General features: G+C 36.4%; 1 protein-coding gene across 1 annotated transcript in view; it reads right to left on the bottom strand.

The window, feature by feature from the left end:
* Window positions 1-20,722, bottom strand: part of LOC128230402 (deubiquitinating protein VCPIP1-like) — a 117,965-nt gene that overhangs the window by 39,852 nt on the left and 57,391 nt on the right. Inside the window, exons 7-11 of the mRNA XM_052942630.1 lie at window positions 19,321-19,408; window positions 7,516-7,659; window positions 7,124-7,257; window positions 6,710-6,876; window positions 4,369-4,509 (exon numbers count right to left, since the gene is read on the bottom strand). Coding sequence (XP_052798590.1) covers window positions 4,369-4,509; window positions 6,710-6,876; window positions 7,124-7,257; window positions 7,516-7,659; window positions 19,321-19,408 — 674 coding nt within the window. The remainder of the gene's footprint in view (window positions 1-4,368; window positions 4,510-6,709; window positions 6,877-7,123; window positions 7,258-7,515; window positions 7,660-19,320; window positions 19,409-20,722) is intronic.

The following is a 20,722-nucleotide window of genomic DNA, read 5'->3' on the forward strand; positions in this document are numbered from 1 at the left end:
TTGACCCTATGAGCCCCCAAAACAATAGGGGTCATCTTCTGGTCAGGCCCAACCTCAAAGTCAAGTATGAGGGCCATGGGTGCAGGCATTGTCAAGTTATCACTTGGAAACCTTTTACCATTCAAGGTCACTGTGACCTTGACCTTTGGCCCGATGACCCCCAAAACCAATATGGGCCATCTACAGGTCAAGCCCAACCTCCAAATCAAGCATGAGGGCCATGGGTGCAGGCATTGTCGAGTTATCACATGGACAACCTTTTACCATTCAAGGTCACTGTGACCTTGACCTTTGGCCCGATGACCCTCAAAAACAATATGGTAACAGTTGGGGTCAGCTACTGGTCAGGCCCAACCTCCAAGTCAATTATGAGCGCCATGGGTGCAGGCATTGTTAAGTTATCATTTGGATAACCTTTTACCATTCAAGGTCACTGTGACCTTGACCTTTGACCTGATTAGCCCTAAAAACAATAGAGGTCAGCTAATGGTCAGGCCCAACCTCCAAGTCAAGTATGAGGGCCATGGGTGCAGGCATTGTCGAGTTATCACTTGGACAACCTTTTATCATTCAAGGTCACTGTGACCTTAACCTTTGACCCTATGAGCCCCAAAAACAATAAAGGTCATCTACTGGTCAGGCCCAACCTCCAAATAAAGTATGAGGGCCATGGGTGCAGGCATTGTCGAGTTATCACTTGGACAATCTTTTACCATTCAAGGTCACTGTGACCTTGACCTTTGGCCCGATGAGCCCCAAAAACAATAGGGGTCATCTACTGGTCAGGCCCAACCTCCAAGTCAATTATGAGGGCCATGGGTGCAGGCATTGTTAAGTTATCTCTTGGACAACCTTTTACCATTCAAGGTCACTGTGACCTTGACCTTTGACCCGATTAGCCCTTAAAACTATAGAGGTCATCTACTGGTCAGACCCAACCCCCAAATCAATTATGAGGGCCATGGGTGCAGGCATTGTCAAGTTATCACTCCGACAATCTTTTACCATTCAAGGTCACTGTGACCTTGACCTTTGGCCCGATGAGCCCCAAAAACAATAGGGGTCAGCTACTGGTCAGGCCCAACCTCCATGTCAAGTATGAGGTCCATGGGTGCAGGCATTGTCGAGATATCACTCAGACAACCTTTTACCATTCAAGGTCACTGTGAACTTGACCTTTGGCCCGATGACCCCAAAAACAATTGGGATCATCTACCAGTCAGGCCCAACTTCCTTATTAAGTTTGATGACCATAGGTCTAGGCATTGTTGTGTTATCACTCGGACAAGCTTTAAAATTATTTTACCATTAAAGGTCACTGTGACCTTGACCTTTGACCAGATGAGCCCCAAAATAGGGGTTATCTACTGGTCAGGCCCAACCTTCATGTCAAGTTTGGTGACCATACGTCCAGGAATTGTTGAGTTATCACTCGGACAAACTTTGGTCTACCGACCGACCGACCAACCGACCTATTGACGGACATGTGCAAAGCAATGTACCCCTCTTCTTCGAAGGGGGGCATAATAATAACAAGAGCTGTCACAGAGACATCACGCTCAACTATTCCGCCTATTTAAGGTTAGAATTGCAAAGTTTAAATGAAACATGCATGGATCACTGTAAAATAAGATTAAATGCAAAACCTTACCGAGAATTTCTAAGTCAAATAATAAAGGGGCAAAATTTGTATTATATACAAGATAGCGTTATCATACTTGATTGTTTAAAGTTTCAATATAACACATCAAGAAATTGCCGAGTTATTGACTTACATCTGCTAACATGCAAAACTCTAACCATTATTGCTAAGTCGAATAATAAAGGGGCAAAATTTATATCATATGCAAGATTGGAGTTATCTTACTTGATTAATTAAGAAGGTTGAATGGTTGGAAGAACATGTATAAAGTTTCAATGCAATACATGATGTATTCGCTGCAATATTGACTTAGACCAAATAAAAAAAATAGGTCTGTTTCAGGTTACCCGACCGACCCTATTTTTTCCTGCCGACCCTAACCTATTTTTCCCTGAAAAAAAAATGTGATTTGGGTACGAAAAGCATTTGTTACGAAATGTAAGTACGTAAAGTTGACAATATTAGAGTTGGATTTCTGAATGTATTTACCGTACTTCACCTTAAGAGTTCGGACACCTTGAAATAATTAATTTTTCACTCTCCGAATTCATAGAAAATAACCATTTTTACATTTTATCTACATGTATGGTAAACCTGCCTTTTTTCTTCATGTCTACATTTTACCACTTATTAATTTATCCGTAGTTATCAATGGTTATTACACCTATAAGTGTAACTCCTTCATCAAGTTAATTAAAATCCCATTCAACACCATTTTATACATGCATTGAAATGACATGCATTGAAATGAATAAACACCTTTTATCGGCTTCAGATCAAACAGTCAAATTGTGTGACGTCACATAACTCTCAGTTATACCCACGAGGATCTCATGGAGAGCATGGATATTGCTATGCAGGATTAATGTGTCTGGGTGGTGTTTTTCGATTCTAACTTAAGTATTGCATTTCTAACTTTAATTCATCACATTAAATAGTAACCTGTATCATTGAATGTGTTGACTTTTATTGTTCTATTGATGTTTCAATGAGTATTACTGTACGATTGTTGCTTCATAAAGTCTATATTATAAGTGTGGTACAAGTTTCAAAGTTTATTGGCGGATCATTTTACAAACATGTCATGTCTGTGTTTTCTTAATCTCTTGATTGCCCTTGTTGTTTCTATAATCCTCCATTAAATATATCACACATCCTTTTCAAAAGGCAATAAATCGATTAGGATGGGTAGTAACTAACTAACTTATCACAGTGATGTATACGGTTAGGTAATCTACCCAGGCATTGTAACGAAAAAGATCAATAATTTTGGTCTGTGAGACTTAGTAGCTGTAAAAGTTACAATCGATGTCCGTTGGGTGTCCGAAAATTAGGTACCTAAAATAAATTATTTTTGAAAATAATAATGGATGTCCGAATTTTTAGATTGTCCGAACTCTAAGATGAATTACGGGTAGCTTGTGTGGCAGGTATATTTCAATTCTTGAACTATATTTTCTTGTCATATACAAATGTGTCAGATACTGACTTTCGGATTGATATGTCAGACTTAAGTGTGCAATTTTGGCAATAAAACCTGTATGTTACTTGTTTTTCAAACCTGAACCGCCAGGTCCTTTTGATAGCATTGAGGTTTCCTTGGCTGATGGCTTCTATGGTAAATTTGCTGTCCCACTCTTCATGTATTTATGTTACAGGGAGGTTAGCATTATACAGAGGGTGATTAAAAGCAAAAGGGTGCATAAAGAAAAGTAAAATTGTTCCTGGAAAGTCTTAAATAATAGCAGAGTGGTGTACTATAACTTAGTTGAAATCCAACCATCATTGTCAAAGTATTTAACCAGACAAATAAAGATTGTTTCCTTTGAAGCATGGAACATGTTTAAAAACTACTGATAAACCTGAAAATTGATGACTTTTATTTTTGTTACTTTCTGAGTCAACAGTTACTGAAATCAATATATCAAAAAAAAAAATATAAAAAAAATAAATAAAATATTCCGACCTACCTACCCTATTTTTTTTGGCAGTGTTACCTGAAATGCACCATTTTTTTTATTTGGCCTTAAGAATGGTTACATGCAAAACCTTAACCAGAATTTCTAAGTCAAATAATAAAGGACCATCATTTGCAAAACACAGTAATCCAATTTGGTTTTTCAAGTAGGCTGGATGGTTGAATACTGTTGTATAGTCTCAATGCAATACATCAAGTATTTGCTGAGATATTAACCTATGTGTGCTTACATGCAAAACCTTAACTAGAATTTCTATGTTGAATAATAAAGGGCAATTATATGCATGATAGAGTTATCTAACTTGATTAATTAAGTTGGGTAGTTGGGAGCACTTGTCTTAAGTTTCAATGCAACACATGATGTATTAATTCAGATATTAACTTCAATGTGGTTACATGCAAAACCTTAACCACAATTTTAAGTCAAATAATAAAGGCCCATAATTTGCATTATATTCAAATTAGTGTTATCTAACTTGATTAATTAAGTAGGTTGGATAGTTGGGAATACATATTTAAAGTTTCAATGCAATACATTATGCATTTGCTGAGATAATGACCTTAAGGTGCTTACATGCAATACCTTAACCAAGGTGCGACGCCAATGCTTGGGTGAGTAGTATAGCTCTCCTTATTCTTCGAATAGTTGAGCTAAAAATAGATCGAAATATAAAAAAAAAGAATCAGCTTTTAACATTGTTGTTGCACAAAAAGGTAAGAATTGTGATCTAGCTCAACAGTAACTTACCAATTCAGAGTGTGCTTTGGTAGCCGCAGTGTCCTTGGTTGTTTTTTTCTGCTGCATCTTGGGTGCATGTGTCTGTATGTTGGAAAGAACCTGCTTCTCTTTCTCACTCTTAACAAGCTCTTCCTTGTGCATTGTCTTTTTCTATAACAAACAATATGACATAGAAGTGTACCTACAATGCTTTTAATTGTGTTCCAACAATACTTTGGATAATAGCTGGTTTCCTTTTTTTAAGGGGCATGAGAAAGTACGGCTGGCGAGGATAAAATGCACAACCTCTTGGGTGAGAAGTGAACACCTATATCAGGCTACTCAGGCCCTTTGAATGTTTAAAAGGGTTCAGTAAATGAAAATGTACATTATGCTGGTGTGCTGTATGGGTCTCTCCTAACTGGTCTCACTTTGTTTCCAGTGATATTGATCTATGTTTCACTACTAATTGTTTTGCCTTGCATCCAGTAAGAATGATATTTGTTTCTGAGCTACTGACCTCATCTTGTGTCCAGTGAGCATGACCTTATGTCCCTCCTTCTGGTCTCAAAAGATATCCAATGAGGATGACCTATGTTTTCCTGCTAACCTCACATTGAATCAGTGAGAATGATGTATGTTTCTTTACTTCTGCTCCCAACTTTATATCCAGTGGGTATGATCCCTACTACTGGTAACACAATGTATCTAATGAAGATGATCAATGTTTCCCTACGACTGGTCTCACAATGTATTCAGTTATAAAAGTCTATGTTTCCCTAATACTAGTTTCACAATGTATCCAGAGAAGATGATCTATGTTACTACTACTGGTCACAGTTTCCCTACTACTGGTCTCACAATGTACCTTGTGAGGATGATTTATGTTTCCTACAACTGGCCTCACCTTGTATCTAGTGAGAATGATTTATGTTTCCTACAACTGGCCTCACCTTGTATCTAGTGAGAATGATTTATGTTTCCTACAACTGGCCTCACCTTGTATCTAGTGAGAATGATTTATGTTTCCTACAACTGGCCTCACCTTGTATCTAGTGAGAATGATTTATGTTTCCTACAACTGGCCTCACCTAGTATCTAGTGAGAATGATTTATGTTTCCTACAACTGGCCTCACCTAGTATCTAGTGAGAATGATGTATGTTTCCTACAACTGGCCTCACCTTGTATCTAGTGAGAATGATTTATGTTTCCTATTACTGGTCTCACCTTGTATCTAGTGAGAATGATTTATGTTTCCTACAACTGGCATCACCTTGTATCTAGTGAGAATGATTTATGTTTCCTACAACTGGCCTCACCTAGTATCTAGTGAGAATGATGTATGTTTCCTACAACTGGCCTCACCTTGTATCTAGTGAGAATGATTTATGTTTCCTACAACTGGCATCACCTTGTATCTAGTGAGAATGATTTATGTTTCCTACTACTGGTCTCACCTTGTATCTAGTGAGAATGATTTATGTTTCCTACAACTGGCATCACCTTGTATCTTGTGAGAATGATGTATGTTTCCTACTACTGGTCTCACCTTGTATCTTGTGAGAATGATGTATGTTTCTCCTACTACTGGCCTCACCTTGTATCTTGTGAGAATGATGTATGTTTCCTACTACTGGCCTCACCTTGTATCTAGTGAGAATGATTTATGTTTCCTACTACTGGCCTCACCTTGTATCTAGTGAGAATGATGTATGTTTTCTACTACTGGTCTCACAATGTATTCAGTGAGAAGGATCTATGTTTTCCTCATACTGGTCTCCTCACAATGTATCCAGTGAGGATGATCTATGTTTCCCTAATACTAGTCTAACAATGAATTTAGTGAGAAGGATCTATGTTTTCCTATTACTGGTTTCCTCACAATGTATCCAGTGAGAAGGATCTATGTTTCCCTACTTCTGATCTCACAATGTATCCAGTGAGAGGGATCTATGTTTCCCTACTTCTGATCTCACAATGTATCCAGTGAGAAGGATCTATGTTTCCCTTCTTCTGATCTCACAATGTATCCAGTGAGAGGGATCTATGTTTCCCTATTACTGGTCTCCTCACAATGTATCCAGTGAGAAGGATCCGGTGGGATGATCTTTAATTCCTTACCCCTGGTCTCACCTTGTATCCAGTAAGGATGATCTTTGTTTCCATACTAATGGTTCACCTTGTATCCAGTGAGGATCATCTATGTTCCCCTTATGCATGTCTGACAATGCATCAAGTAGGCATGATCTATGTTTCCCTCCTTACTGGTCTCACAATGTATCAGCGGGAATGATATATGTTTCTCTTCTAACTGGTCTCACCTTGAATCCAGCGAGAATGATATATGTTTCTCTTCTAACTGGTCTCACCTTGAATCCAGTGAGAATGATCTTGGAGGCTGTCTCTGGGTTAAACGTGTCCATGGGTTTCTCACTGTCTTGTCTCTGTGTGGCGCCACCTTCCTTCAGGGAGGCAGCAGATTGGGCAAGGATAGAGTCCACTACCTGTTGTACCATTCTCTCACTGCCAAACTCCCCTTGGATAGATTATGTATTACATGAGTATATTAAGATGGCCAGAGACAAAGTTGCTAAATCTCCACCTTCAACTTCTATAACAGTTGGCAAGAATATAAAACTTATTTTAGTATGAAAATATTATATACATATTTTTCTAAAAGAAAGGGTTATAAGTCATGATCTGAACCATCCTTAAATTAGAACTAGAGTCAAAATGCGAAGGACCTCTACATGAAATGCGAGAAAATGTTGAGCTGATCATACCGGGAAAATGTTTTTGCACAAGATTCTGTGCAACCTCAAACACATTACTGTCAAGTGTGTTGTCAGTTTCCGACTGGAACCAGGCAATCTCTTCTGTCACTGTCTTCCCACCCCAGTGTAGGGACACTGGTATTCTGGACAAACAATTATTTAATGGAATAAATGCCCATATACTGCGATTTTGAGATGTATATTAAAGTTATTTTGGAACATTAACATACTAAAGAGATTTCTTATATTATTAAAAAAAATGTTGGCACTGAAATAGGAAACTAGTATTGTGTTGTCTTGATCATTCAAATATAATGAATGGTATGCAAAGATAGCCTAAACAAAAACTTCTACATTTATTCTTAACATCGCTGATAATAATTTTTTATCTAATAACTCACAACTCCGGCAAATTGTCGTACTCCTTGCCATTCCAGAAGTGTTTGAAACCACAAGGGCACTTGCTCCCCACACACGGAGTGCTTGTGCGGTCCCCGTTTATGTACTCCACTGAACCATCAGCCGCTACCTTCCGCAACATACCACTAGAAATGAATCAGCATGGCTGTTTCAATAACCTTTTTAGATTTAACTTAAAGTGACACTCTTATCTTTGCATACACATGTATAACCAATATCATTTTTGACTGATAAACCTATATTTACTTACTAAAAAATGTATTTAGGGAAATTTTAAATTACTGATAACAAGATTTTAACCGTTTATTTAATAGCAGAAAGCACAAAAATATTAAATGATTGGTGAATGCTAAAAGATTAATTGTGGTCTACTATAGTCTCATACGGTAGAAATATCGTGTTTTATGCTCATTTCTTTTCAATTAAACTCGATATCCTTCATAAGAATCATTGTTTTCGACATTTCTTCATCCTTTTTGGAATATTAAAACGTTATTATTAATTATGGTTAATCTTATTTGGGAGTAATAGTGCATCTTTAAATTAGGGATGGCAACGAGTAGTAAAATTGGTACTCGAATACTCGGACAATCTTTCGATTGAGTACTCGGGTACTCGATTACTCAGAAAAAATGAATTTGTATTTGGGAAAGACAAGATCGTGTATACATGTATCCTTCATGGCGTATATTTTTCATTTCACTTTAATGATTTTATATATAAGTATGCACTGCAAATTAGCTACAATATAGCTGTAAAGTTAAACCCGGCTGCGGATTTTATTCGAGCGTCTAGATAATCGAGATTTATAATGAACATCAGAATTACAATGAACGAACATTAATAGCACAATGAACAAAAATACTTCGTACTGTATTATTGTTGTTTACCTCATTAATATTCATAATTCTTGATTTAAAATATCAACCAATCAATTGTGATAATCATTACAAAAAAAAGTTAAAATACGCCCATTAAGAAATCAATGCTCGTAACGGTCGCTATTCGTTTGCTCGTTAGCATCCATTGTTTGGTGAAAGGTCTCTAATTGGTAAACAATAGAATTGTGTAGGTGAAAGTTCCGCTATCAAATATTTGTTAATTGACATCAGCGCTAATTGGAAATAGGGGCCCTTTGTTGACAGTTTGCAACTCTCAACTAATTAAGAGAACTCATACGATTGATCGAGTACTCGAGTACGCGGGTACTCGTTGCCATCCCTACTTTAAATTAAAGAGCATAATCGAAGTGTGTTGATTGTACTGTAAAACTTATTAGCCAATACACTGAATTGAATCACTAAGGCATGTCCAAGGCTAAAGAGATATACATTTAAACACCTTTACTCTGAACACTGTTTATAAAAAATTATTACTATTTTGATTTTTTCAGTCCCCATATTATTTCTACTTTGTTTAATCAAATTTTTCATCAATAATCCAAAATTGCTATTTAGAAATTATCACTATTTCGAAGTCAAAATTACGGTCTCGAAATAGGTATTTCACACCTATTTTTCAATAATTGTTTCGAACACAGTCATCACATAGTTTTCAGATCATACTGCGATAGCACTGGGCATCAGTTTTAGGAGATAATGAAGCAAATTCAGCGGTTGTTAAAGAATGACTTTGAGTAAGTGTATATGTAACAAACATCGATTGCAGATAATGAGCGATTTAATTTGGATGGTGTAGTTTGTATATAGTGCCTGGTTTAAAACATCTGAATATTATTTGAATTGTCTATCTCAACTGTATCTCAAAACTGTACACATGGTCCAACTTTCATTGCTGTAGCTTTAAAAATAAGAAAGTAGATCAAAAGGTCAAAGTCAATGTCATCCAAGGACAACATTGATGCTCTTTTTCAAAACTGTACACATGGTCCAAATTTCATTACAGTCACTGTAGCTTTTAAAATAAATAAGAGCTGTTGTAAGACAGCGCGCTCGACTACGCTGCTTTGACTTAGAAGAGAATACAATATCGATGTATTATGTGCCTGTCAAAAGCAATAAAACAATCAAATAAAAAAGTGAACAAGAATCGCGATGTGACAAAACCAGGTTTTTAATGATTGGCAGAAGAGATTCAGTTTCAACTGCTTTCTTTTATTTTTAGAAACAGTGACCTTGACCCTAGGGAGCCAAAAAACAATCCATGAAAGCTCTGCATAAACTTGTCCTATATACCATGTTTGGTCACACTATATCAACCCTTACTGAGTTATTCAGTACTAACCATATTTCTATTTTTAGCAACAGTGACCTTGACCTAGACCATAACTCTCGGGGGCCCAAAACACAATCTCAGAAAAGGTCTCTATAAACTCTTCCTATATACCAAGTTTGGTCACAATAGGTAGACCCTTACTTAAGTTATTCAATACCAAATCTTTTTTTATTAATAGTAACCTTGACCTTCATCCTAGGGGCCTCAAACGCATTCCAATAAAAGGTCTCCATAAACTCTTCGTATTCACCAAGTTTGGACTCTTTATGTCAAACCTAGCTAAAATATAAAATTATTCGATACATCTGCTGCCATCCCACCAGCCCGCCCGAACAATGACGCAATTTCATCAAATTGTGCACTTTGGGTTAAAATTATGAAACTTTGCCAAATGATGTATATGTATGTTCAGGTTAAAAAAAAACTCAGGACCCATCTCAATTTCGTCCAAGATGGCTGCCAAAATCCAAGATGGCCGTCATGACCCTTAATATTATAAAGAGGACTTGTATTAGTAAATAAATTTTGACATGACCTAAGTAAATACATAATTTACGTAGTATTTACTTTTTCTTTAAATCTAACGAAAAAACAAGAGCTGTCACAGTATGTGATGAATGCCCCCGAATGTGACATTGACCTACGAACAAGGTCAGTACATGAAAAGTTGATCTTGCCTTTACGTGTCAAATACATATGGCAAGTTATTTTAAATTGCCTCTGAACATAAAAAATACCACCCATACTTGACAACCTACAATGTTATGTCCTTATATTCAGAATTCCCTTGTGAATAAACACTTAGTGTATCTTTCACCTTAGAGGTAGGGACATGGGTCTTGCACACGACATGTCGTCTTCATAATTATGTGGAACACATGTAGCAAGTGATTTTAAAATCTGTCCATACAAGGGAAAGTAACAGCCCTGACACGACAACCTAAACTCTATGTCCTTATATGCAGCACTCCATTGTGAATAAACACTAAGTGTGACCTTAACCTTTGAGGTAGGGACACGGTCTTGCACGCGACACGTTGTCTTGGTATGTGGAACACATGTGGCAAGTTATTTTAAAATCTGTCCATACAAGAGAAAGTTACAGCCCGGACACGACAACCTATACTCTATATCCTTATATGCAGCACTCCATTGTGAATAAACACTAAGTGTGACCTTGACCTTTGAGGTAGGGACACAGGTCTTGCACGTGACATGTCGTCTTGGTATGTGGAACACATTTGGCAAGTTATTTTAAAATCTGTTAATACAAGGGAAAGTTACAGCCCGGACACAACAACCTATACTCTATGTCCTTATATGCAGCACTCCATTGTGAATAAACACTCAGTGTGACCTTGACCTTTGAAGTAGGGACACGTGTCTTGCAGGCAACACGTCGTCTTGGTATGTGGAACACATGTGGCAAGTTCTTTTAAAATCTGTCCATACGAGAGAAAGTTACAGCCCGGACACGACAACCTATACTCTATGTCCTTATATGCAGCACTCCATTGTGAATAAACACTAAGTGTGACCTTGACCTTTGAGGTAGGGACACGGGTATTGCACGCGACACGTCGTCTTGGTATGTGGAACACATGTGGCAAGTTATTTTAAAATATGTCAATCAAAGGGAAAGTTACAGCCCGGACACGACAACCTATACTCTATGTCCTTATATGCAGCACTCCATTGTAAATAAACACTAAGTGTGACCTTGACCTTTGAGGTAGGGACACGGGTCTTGCACGCGACACGTCGTCTTGGTATGTGAAACACATGTGGCAAGTTATTTTAAAATCTGTCCATACAAGAGAAAGTTACAGCCTGGACACGACAACCTATACTCTATGTCCTTATATGCAGCACTCCATTGTGAATAAACACTAAGTGTGACCTTGACCTTTGAGGTAGGGACACGAGTCTTGCACGCCACACGTCGTCTTGGTATGTGGAACACATGTGGCAAGTTATTTTAAAATCTGTCCATACAAGGGAAAGTTATAGAGCCGGACGGACGGACGGACGGACGGACAGACGGTGCGATTTTAATATGCCCACCTTCGGGGGCATAATAAAACAAAAATATTTTTATACAGAACTAGCTTTTTGTTGCCATGACAACCATTTTTCCCTAAAATTTAAATATGTCCGCCAGTGTTATCTTTCCAAACCTGTAGACTTCTGGAAGTTCTTTAATTTTTCTGTGAAATAAGTTTGTAAATATGTGCAAGTAATATGTATATATGTTTCCAACATTGTTTGAAGTGTGTCTTGTTGAAAAGAATTCTAAAACTATTCCATTGCATCGAAAAGCTTTTTAATCTCATGCATATAATTATCATTTAAAATGACTAGAAATGATAATAGAGTGACAGTCGGGTCAATAATTTATTATTCAAAGTGTATGAGACAAGCAATTTTATACACCAAAATGTTCGGTTGTAGTGTATGCAGGTGGTGGAAGAAATATTCAAAGCATGGTGCGAGAAATCCAAGATGGCTTTCAAAATGGCCGCCATAAAATGTCAATTTTAGTAAAAATATTATTTATGAATATGGTAATATATTTTCTTTTAATTGACATTGTTAAATATTCACATGGCTACTACTTCTTTCATTATGTACTCTAAATTTTAATTCCAGCATTGACCACTTTAAGGCCAACGTAATGATCGTTTCAAGGTCAGAATATGAAAAATACCCAAGCAATTAATTTTCCCATATATATATATCCTTTTCATAGTCATATCTTTGGAAATATTTTCATATCTTTTGGATAAGCCAACGTTTCATAGCATTAACCCTTTAGCGCATGTATACGAGATAGGCAGACATAGCTCATTAGCAGATGTAAACGCATCTGACCAACCCTATACACTACTGGATGTAAACGCATCTCCCGCATATTTCAATAGGGTCATTTCAATACTTCAATTTTGCATCTTCCTTTTTGTAAACAATATCCCGGATGTTTATAAAGCTAAAGCTTAACCTTTTGTGTATTGATTTTCCCTCGAAAATGTTGTCTGCTAAAATTTGAAGGTTATTATTTATACTGCCAATCACAGGTGTGAGATCCCACTGTGAAGTAATAAATCCTCCAGGAATAGCAGTACTGTACAGTATGGAATTTCCCCAATAACATTGATGTGTAAATCATTGAATATATTATGTCAGTTGAATTAACCATTAAAATCAATAAAGATTATAATTATTTGAAGATAATATTTTGTGCTACAAACAATAGAAACAATAAGTAGCCGAGAAAATGATGAGTAAATTTTCTGCTGAGCTAATTGATGGCCAGCATGGTTCCAGTCGTAAAATAGGTCAAGTAAACACATTTGTGCAAGCGTTTCATGATCTAGATCTTTTTATTCATTACTTTGAAAACATTTCTCGGCTTTCTTTTTGTAAAGAATTTTATGAGGGGGTAATAAAGTTAAACAGACACTCTGGACTGGATCTCTCAGCTGGATGACACCGGATATTCCTGCCACATTATTGTGTATTATACACAAGAACATCAATTGTCGACTTTTTAATCCATATGGGTCTTTTTTATGATAGGGGTAATAAAATTTAGATCGATCTCAGCATTTTATTACCCTTTGATTTAATGCAATTATGACATTTCAAAGAAATGTTACAATTCCATCTTGAAAATGCATTCACAGATGAAATAAAATAATTTTATGTTTCATTATTGACACCATTCATTAGATAATTTAATTATCTATAAAAATGTATTCACATAAAAAAGATTTGGAAACAATTATTTGGAGTTATATTGATTTTAAGGTCATACTGCTGTATTCATTTTCTCATTTTCAAATATCCTATGCAGATAAGGACTGCTTATCAGTAAGTTGGCTATTGACTGGGAGGTGTAATCTGGCCACTAGTCTATGTGCTAAAGCGTTAAACATACCAAGAGTGGTTGCAAACTTGCTATTTATGTAAGCGTCTTATGGATAATTGAGCTGGTATCAAAATAAATTACCAAAAAACTGACCTATTTAATGTCCAGGTCCGATGGTAGATGTTTTATCAAGTAGTTCATTTTGATTTACAAAACTAAGAATTTCAAAAATTTAAGGTCAAAATCTTTTGAATGTCAAAAATTATAAAAAACACCAAATAATCAAAATGAATTGTGATTTCCTCTTTTTCTAACACACAAGTCAAGTTAACCATAAAGTGTCCCTAAATTAGCCCATACCCTGCTTAACAAGCTGCATAAACAAATATATGTTTTAGTTTCAAATAAGCTAATCCACCAGCAGGACGTATCACGTTTCAAGTCTATCCAGTGCTTTTTTAACATAATGTGTAAATATTGTAGTACCAAAAAACAAGAACATTTATGCCCAGGTCTAATCAGTAATTAGAAAGCCAAAATGTGTTTCTATTAGTTCACTTAGTATTTTAAACCTTATTAGAGCCCAAGACTTACTCCTATCACGTACACTGTGTGTCAAAAGAACCTTTTGACTGTCCATATTGCAACTAATACAATACAATGGCTCTATGACGCTCTATTGATTTCACATTATACACAATAGTTTTGATAAATTTTAGATCATTTTAGTGTAAAGAAATCGTATATTCAGCCACCTTAGTTACAAATGGACCACATTTAGGCAACAATGATGCCCATTCTGAGCAAAATTTAGGTGTTTATCCAGAGCAAAAATCCCACATTTTACCAACCATTCAGAGCGAATCAAACCCATGGGCAACTCTAAAGAAGCGTTATCGGCCACCAAATCCAATATTGCCGTCATTAACTTATTTTTGTCAACCATAATCCCATTTCAGAACCAGGAAACACATGTGCTTTTCTGAAAAAGCCTACTTGGTATCATGATAATCCGTAATAAAGCCAAAACAAAGATAAAATCAACACATAATTAGCTCTAATCATGCTTACCAAACGCCAGATAGACCTCTTTATTACCATAAAACCAACTAAAACAATAACAAAAAGCTCAATTAAAGCCTGATCAGTACCAATCATATTACATATGGTAGCTATGAAGCCCATTTAGAGCCATTTGTGCAGTTCTAATAAAGCCTACTTAATGCCAACAAGACCACTTTTGGCAACCATGGAGCCAATTTAGAGCCAAACTAACTGATGTGTAGCTATAATGAAGCTTAATATGTGCCAACTAACCCAGTGCACATGTGCATTTCTAAATGAGACTACTCAGTGCCCACAAATCCAAGTTTAGGTATCAATAAACTTGATTTAAATCCAAACTAACACACTTGTGCACAGCTCTAAATAAACCTAATCAGTGTCAAATAACACAGTTTGGTAACCATACAGCAAACCACTATTTAGCAATAATGAATTGTACTTAGTGCCGCAAATAAACCACATTTTAGCAACCATACAGCACTTTCAGAGACACACAAGCCCATGTGTAATTCTAACAAAGCCAACTCAGTGCCAAACAGGCCACACTTTGGTGTTGATGATTCCCATTAAGAGCTAAACAAACGCATATGCAGATCGACTTAAGCCTTATCAGTGCCAGCTTAACTACATTTTGACAACCATAACCCGTTGGCATCTCTAATTGAGCCTTCCAAGTTCTAAATAGACGACATCCATACAACCATACATCCAATTCAGAGCCAAACAAACATTATGTGCATCTCTCATTATGCATATCCAGTTTCAAATACAACAATATTGGCAAGCATAATAGCTTTATCAGAACCCAACATACTCATGCAGAGCTCTAATTAAGATTAAGATAGAACATCACTTTGGGAAACATGAATCCAATTTAGTGCGCAGTGCTAAATTGCCCACATTTTGGCAACCATAAAGCTAAAGTTAAATCTTGACAAGCTTATGGGTATAAATTAGCATTCTAAGTACCTAGTACCACATATTTGGCAATCATTTAGCCCTTCTAGAGCCAGAAAACCATGTCCTACTCTTATTAAGCCAGTTCAGGAGGAAAAGACCAAATTTCTGGCAACAAACAAGCCATTTCAAAGCCAAACAAAACAAGAGCTGTCGTAAGACAGCGTGCTCGACTACGCCGCTTTGAATACAATAACGATGTAATAATACCAAGTTTGGTCTCTTTATGTCAAACCTAACTAAAATTATTTGATACATAAGGTGACTTTGATGCAACCCGCCCAAACAATGATGCATGTCATTCAAATACCTTGATTTCCCATTATGAAAATGTGGTTAAGAATATACAAATATGCCTTTCAAAGGAAATAAAAAAAAATAAAAAAGGGCCATAACTTGTATTTAGGCTTAAAACAAAGTTATGTTTCTTGTTGTAAGATGGTCGAAAATAATTTTAAATTTATTAAGTGCATTTAATGAACGGTATAGAAGTTTTTTTTATTAAAATCTCAACTTGCCCTTAACTTTTACTTGCCTAAAACTTTAACCTAAGTCAATCAGGGGCCATAACTTGCATTAAGGATATGGAGTTATGTAACCTCATTGGGTGATGGTCCTGAACAATTGTGTGAAGTATTAAGTCAATTGAATGAAGGGTATAGAAGTTATTAAACAATATCCCAACCTGCCCTAAAACTTTAACCTAAGTTCCATAGTCAATCAGGGGCCATAATTTGTATAAAAGATAATATGGACTTATCTAACCTCATTATGTGATGGCTCTGAACATCTGTGTGAAGTATTAAGTCAATTGAATGAATGGTATTGGAGTTTTAAGTGAAAATCCCAACTTGCCCTTAAACTTTAACCTGCCCTAAAACTTTAACCTAAGTCAATCAGGGGCCATAACTTGTATTTAGGATAATATGGAGTTATGCTACCTCATTGTGGGATGGTCCTGAACAACTATGTGAAGTATTAAGTCAATTAAATGAAGGGTATAGAAGTTATCAATAAATATCCCAACCTGCCCTAAAACTTTAACCTAAGTTCAATAGTCAATCATAGGCCATAACTTGTATAAAGGATAATATGGAGTTATGTAACCTCATTGTGTGATGGTCCTGAACAACTGTGTGAAGTATTAAGTCAATTAAACAAAGGGTATAGAATTTATTAATAAATATCCCAACATGCCCTAAAACTTAAACCTAAGTTCCACAGTCAATCAGGGGCCATAATTTGTATAAAGGATAATATGGAGTTATCTAACCTCATTATGTGATAGCCAAATGAACAAATGTGTGAAGTATTAAGTCAATTGAAGGATGGGTATTGGACTTATAAGTGAAAATCCCAACTTGCCCTAAAACTTTAACCAGACGCCGATGCTGACGCTGACGCTGGGGCGAGTAGTATAGCCCTCCTTATTCTTCGAATAGTCAAGCTAAAAGTAGGTCAAAAGGGGTGGGGCCAGCTTTGGCCCCAGGGGCATTATTTCAACTGTTTTGCTAGACGGTGTTTTGCTCCACAACAAATATCAACGGTATGAGCCTTGTGGTTGAAACAAGAAGATTTTGAAAGTTTTTCTTAAATAAGTTTCTAGGGAACTTGTGACCCCCGGGGCAGGGCCAGTTTTGACCCCAGAAACATAATTTGAACAACCATGGTAGGGGCCCACTAAATTATGCCTTATTCAAAATAGCAAGGGTCTGCCTAGCGGTTTCAGACAAAAAGATTTTCAAACATTTCCCAATTTAAGTATACCAAACCTGTGAACTCGGAGGCGTGGCCAGTAATGACCGGCCAGGGGCATAATTTGAACAAACATTCACAAGCAATTGTGTTTAGATGGATGTGCAAACGACAGACACTTCTGGTCTTTGGCTAATAGAGCTTAAAATCAACCAAACCCTTTAAACTGTAATTTTGATCTCTTTCAACAAGGGCAAGGGGGTGTGCAACATAAAACAAAATGCACAACCAAACAGATGGCCATAATGGCCCTAAAACGCTCACCTAAGCAAAGGCCCACAACTCTGTGATAAAGCATTAATAAAAATGTTGCAATTTAAACATATCTTTACCGTGATGATGCGTTGTTTGATATTTGTAAAGGGTCATGCAATGAAGCTTCCTGTAAACTTTCATTGAATTTGGCCAGGTAGTTTCAGAGAAGATGTTTATTAAAGCAAAACAGTAAGTACGCCATTTTGTTGTTGTTGTTGATCAATCTCAATGCCTTGTTGTATTTTTGTAGAGGGTCATGCAATGAAGCTTCCTGTAAAATTTCAGTGAATTTGGCCTAGTAGTTTCAGAGGTGATCTTTTATAAAGCAAAACAGGAAGTTGGCCAGATTGTTGTTGTTGTTGATCAATCGTGACCCCTTGTTGTATTTTTGTAGAAGGTTACCCAAGGCAGCTTCATGTAAAGTTTAATTGAATTTGGACTGGAAGTTTCAGAGGAGATGTTTTTTAAAGCAAAACAGGAAGTCGGCCATTTTGTTGTTGTTGTTGTTGATGAATTGTGACCCCTTGATGCATTTTTGTAGAGGGTCAGCCAAGGAAGCTTCCTGAAAAGTTTCATTGAATTTGGACTGGTAGTTTTAGAGGAGATGGTTTTAGAGGAGATGTTTTTAAAGCAAAACAGGAAGTCTGCCATTTAAATTTTTTTCTAAAAATAGCATTTTTTTATACTTTCAAGGGCCTTAATCTAGACATGCATGGGTGGATCTGGCTGGTTTTCGAAAGGAACTGAGCTCTGGTGGATATCTAAATACTGTACAAGTTTCATAGAGATACAATCAAAACTGAAGACTGTATCGTGTTCACAAGCAACTGTTTACAGACGCATTGACGCACAGAAGCACATACGATGCACACATTACCATCGCAAAAGCTCTTCTGGCCTTTGGCCAGTAGAGCTAAAAACTCTATTGCAAATTTCACGCTTTTTAACATTTTCAAATGGATACTACCAAATGTGGACTGTAGTTAAAAACTTGATTTCAGATCAAATTGACCTGACATTGCTTAAAACCTTAAGTTTTCTTGTTCTAGAATCTAGCTCAATCCCTGGGTGCATGTTCAAAGAAAGACTAAAGTCTGATTTCTAATAACCATTATTTCACAATAGGTATTTAAAACCAAGGACACCTTTGTTTGCAAAATGAGAAAATAGCGCATCTTACCATGACAAAACTTGAATGAATTTCCTCCAAAACTTGAATAAATCTCTTCCAATCTCTTTCCTCCAAGTCTCAGGCAAGTGTTTACCATGACAATACTTGAACGAATCTCCTCCCAGTCTCAGACAAGCATCTTTCCCTGAACAATTTCCTCCAACTCCAAGGCAAGCATTTTACCTTGAAAATCTCCACCATGTCTCTTACAAGAATCTTACCATGAACAATCTCCTCAGTCTCAGGCAAGCATATTATCCTACACAATGTCCTCTTACTCCAAGGAAAACATCTAAACCCAGGTCTCGGGCAAGCATCTTACCCTCAACAATCTCCTTCAGGTCTCTGGCAAGCATGTTAACCCAAGTCTCTGGCAAGCATCAAACCCTGGGCTCTCAAACTCCAAGGTAAACAATCTCCCCTTTAGCAAGCATCTTACACTGAACAATCTCCTCTATAACTTAAAGGCACATATCTTACCCTGAACAGAAAGCACAAGCCTTTGGCTTGCTCCTCTTCTTATCTGGTATCAGGCAATCTTTATCTTCATCATAGGAACAAACAGCACCTATAGGATAAGCAATACATGTATATGTTTGTATGTATGAACATGCATTAAATTGATACAACTTATGCACAAACATTTTATAAAGCATAAAATCAACAATTTAAAGATGCACTCTTACTCCCAAATAAGATTTACCACATTTAATAATATTGTTTTAATATTCAAAAAAAGATGAATAAATGTCGAAAAAAATGGTTCTTATGAAGGATACCTCGGAGATGAATTTTGAAAGAAATACGCATAAAATAGATAATTCTACATTATGAGATAGTAGACCACAGTTAATCTTTTACCATTCACCAACCATTTAATATTTTTTGTGTTTTCTGCCTATTAAATACAAGGTTACAATCTTGTAATCAGTAATTAATATTTTCCACAAATACATTATTTAGTAAGAAGTTAAAGGTTCATCAGTCGATATTGATGTTTGTTTTATATGTGTAGTCCCCGTATGTATTGATTTTGAATAAGAGTGTCACTTTAATAACCTATGTTATTTGTAAATGAAACCCACTGTCTTGGGTGCAATGTGTACTTCCAGATAAAGACTTCATGCTATCCCACCGCCATGATAAATGTAGCGGTCCTGTCTCTTAATCGTTTCTTACATATACAAGACTGAATGTCTCAAGAACATGATAACAAATAAGCATGACAAGTAAATGCTAGCACTCATCTCTCTCATACTTGTTTGAATCATGACAAGTGAGTCTAACACTCAACTCTTTCATACATCAGTTATCATGACAAGTGAGTCTAACACTCGCCTCTTTCATACATCAGTAATCATGACAAGTGAGTCTATGACTCATAACTTTCATATATGTTTGAATCATCACAAGTGAATGCTAACACTTTTCTTTCACACATGTTTATTTAATCAACAACAAAAACAATTATTTACTAACAGTTTTACAAAAGAAATTTCAAACTAGAGCTATCACTGAAGGTGATTAATACCCCCGAACGCCGCCTCTGATTATGATTTATCATTGTATGAAGTTTTATGAAATTCCATTCAGTAGTTTTCAAGTTACTGTCCGGACAAAAAATTGACAAAAAAAAACACAGAAAAAGGCCATAACTCTGTCAATTGCTAAAATAGTGTACTGATTCATGTACACTGAACTCCTTATTATTGTGCTGTACCATTGTATAAAGTTTTATTACATTCCATCCGGTAGTTTTCAAGTAATGCTCCGTACAAGAAAAAAGTAACAAAAGGCAATAACTCTATAATTGGCTGAAATAGAATTTCAGTTCTTGTACAAGGCATTTCCTCTCATTATGATCTATCACTGTATGAAGTTT

Source organism: Mya arenaria, chromosome 4 (assembly GCF_026914265.1).
Source record: "Mya arenaria isolate MELC-2E11 chromosome 4, ASM2691426v1".
In the NCBI taxonomy this organism is placed as follows: Eukaryota; Metazoa; Mollusca; class Bivalvia; order Myida; family Myidae; genus Mya; species Mya arenaria.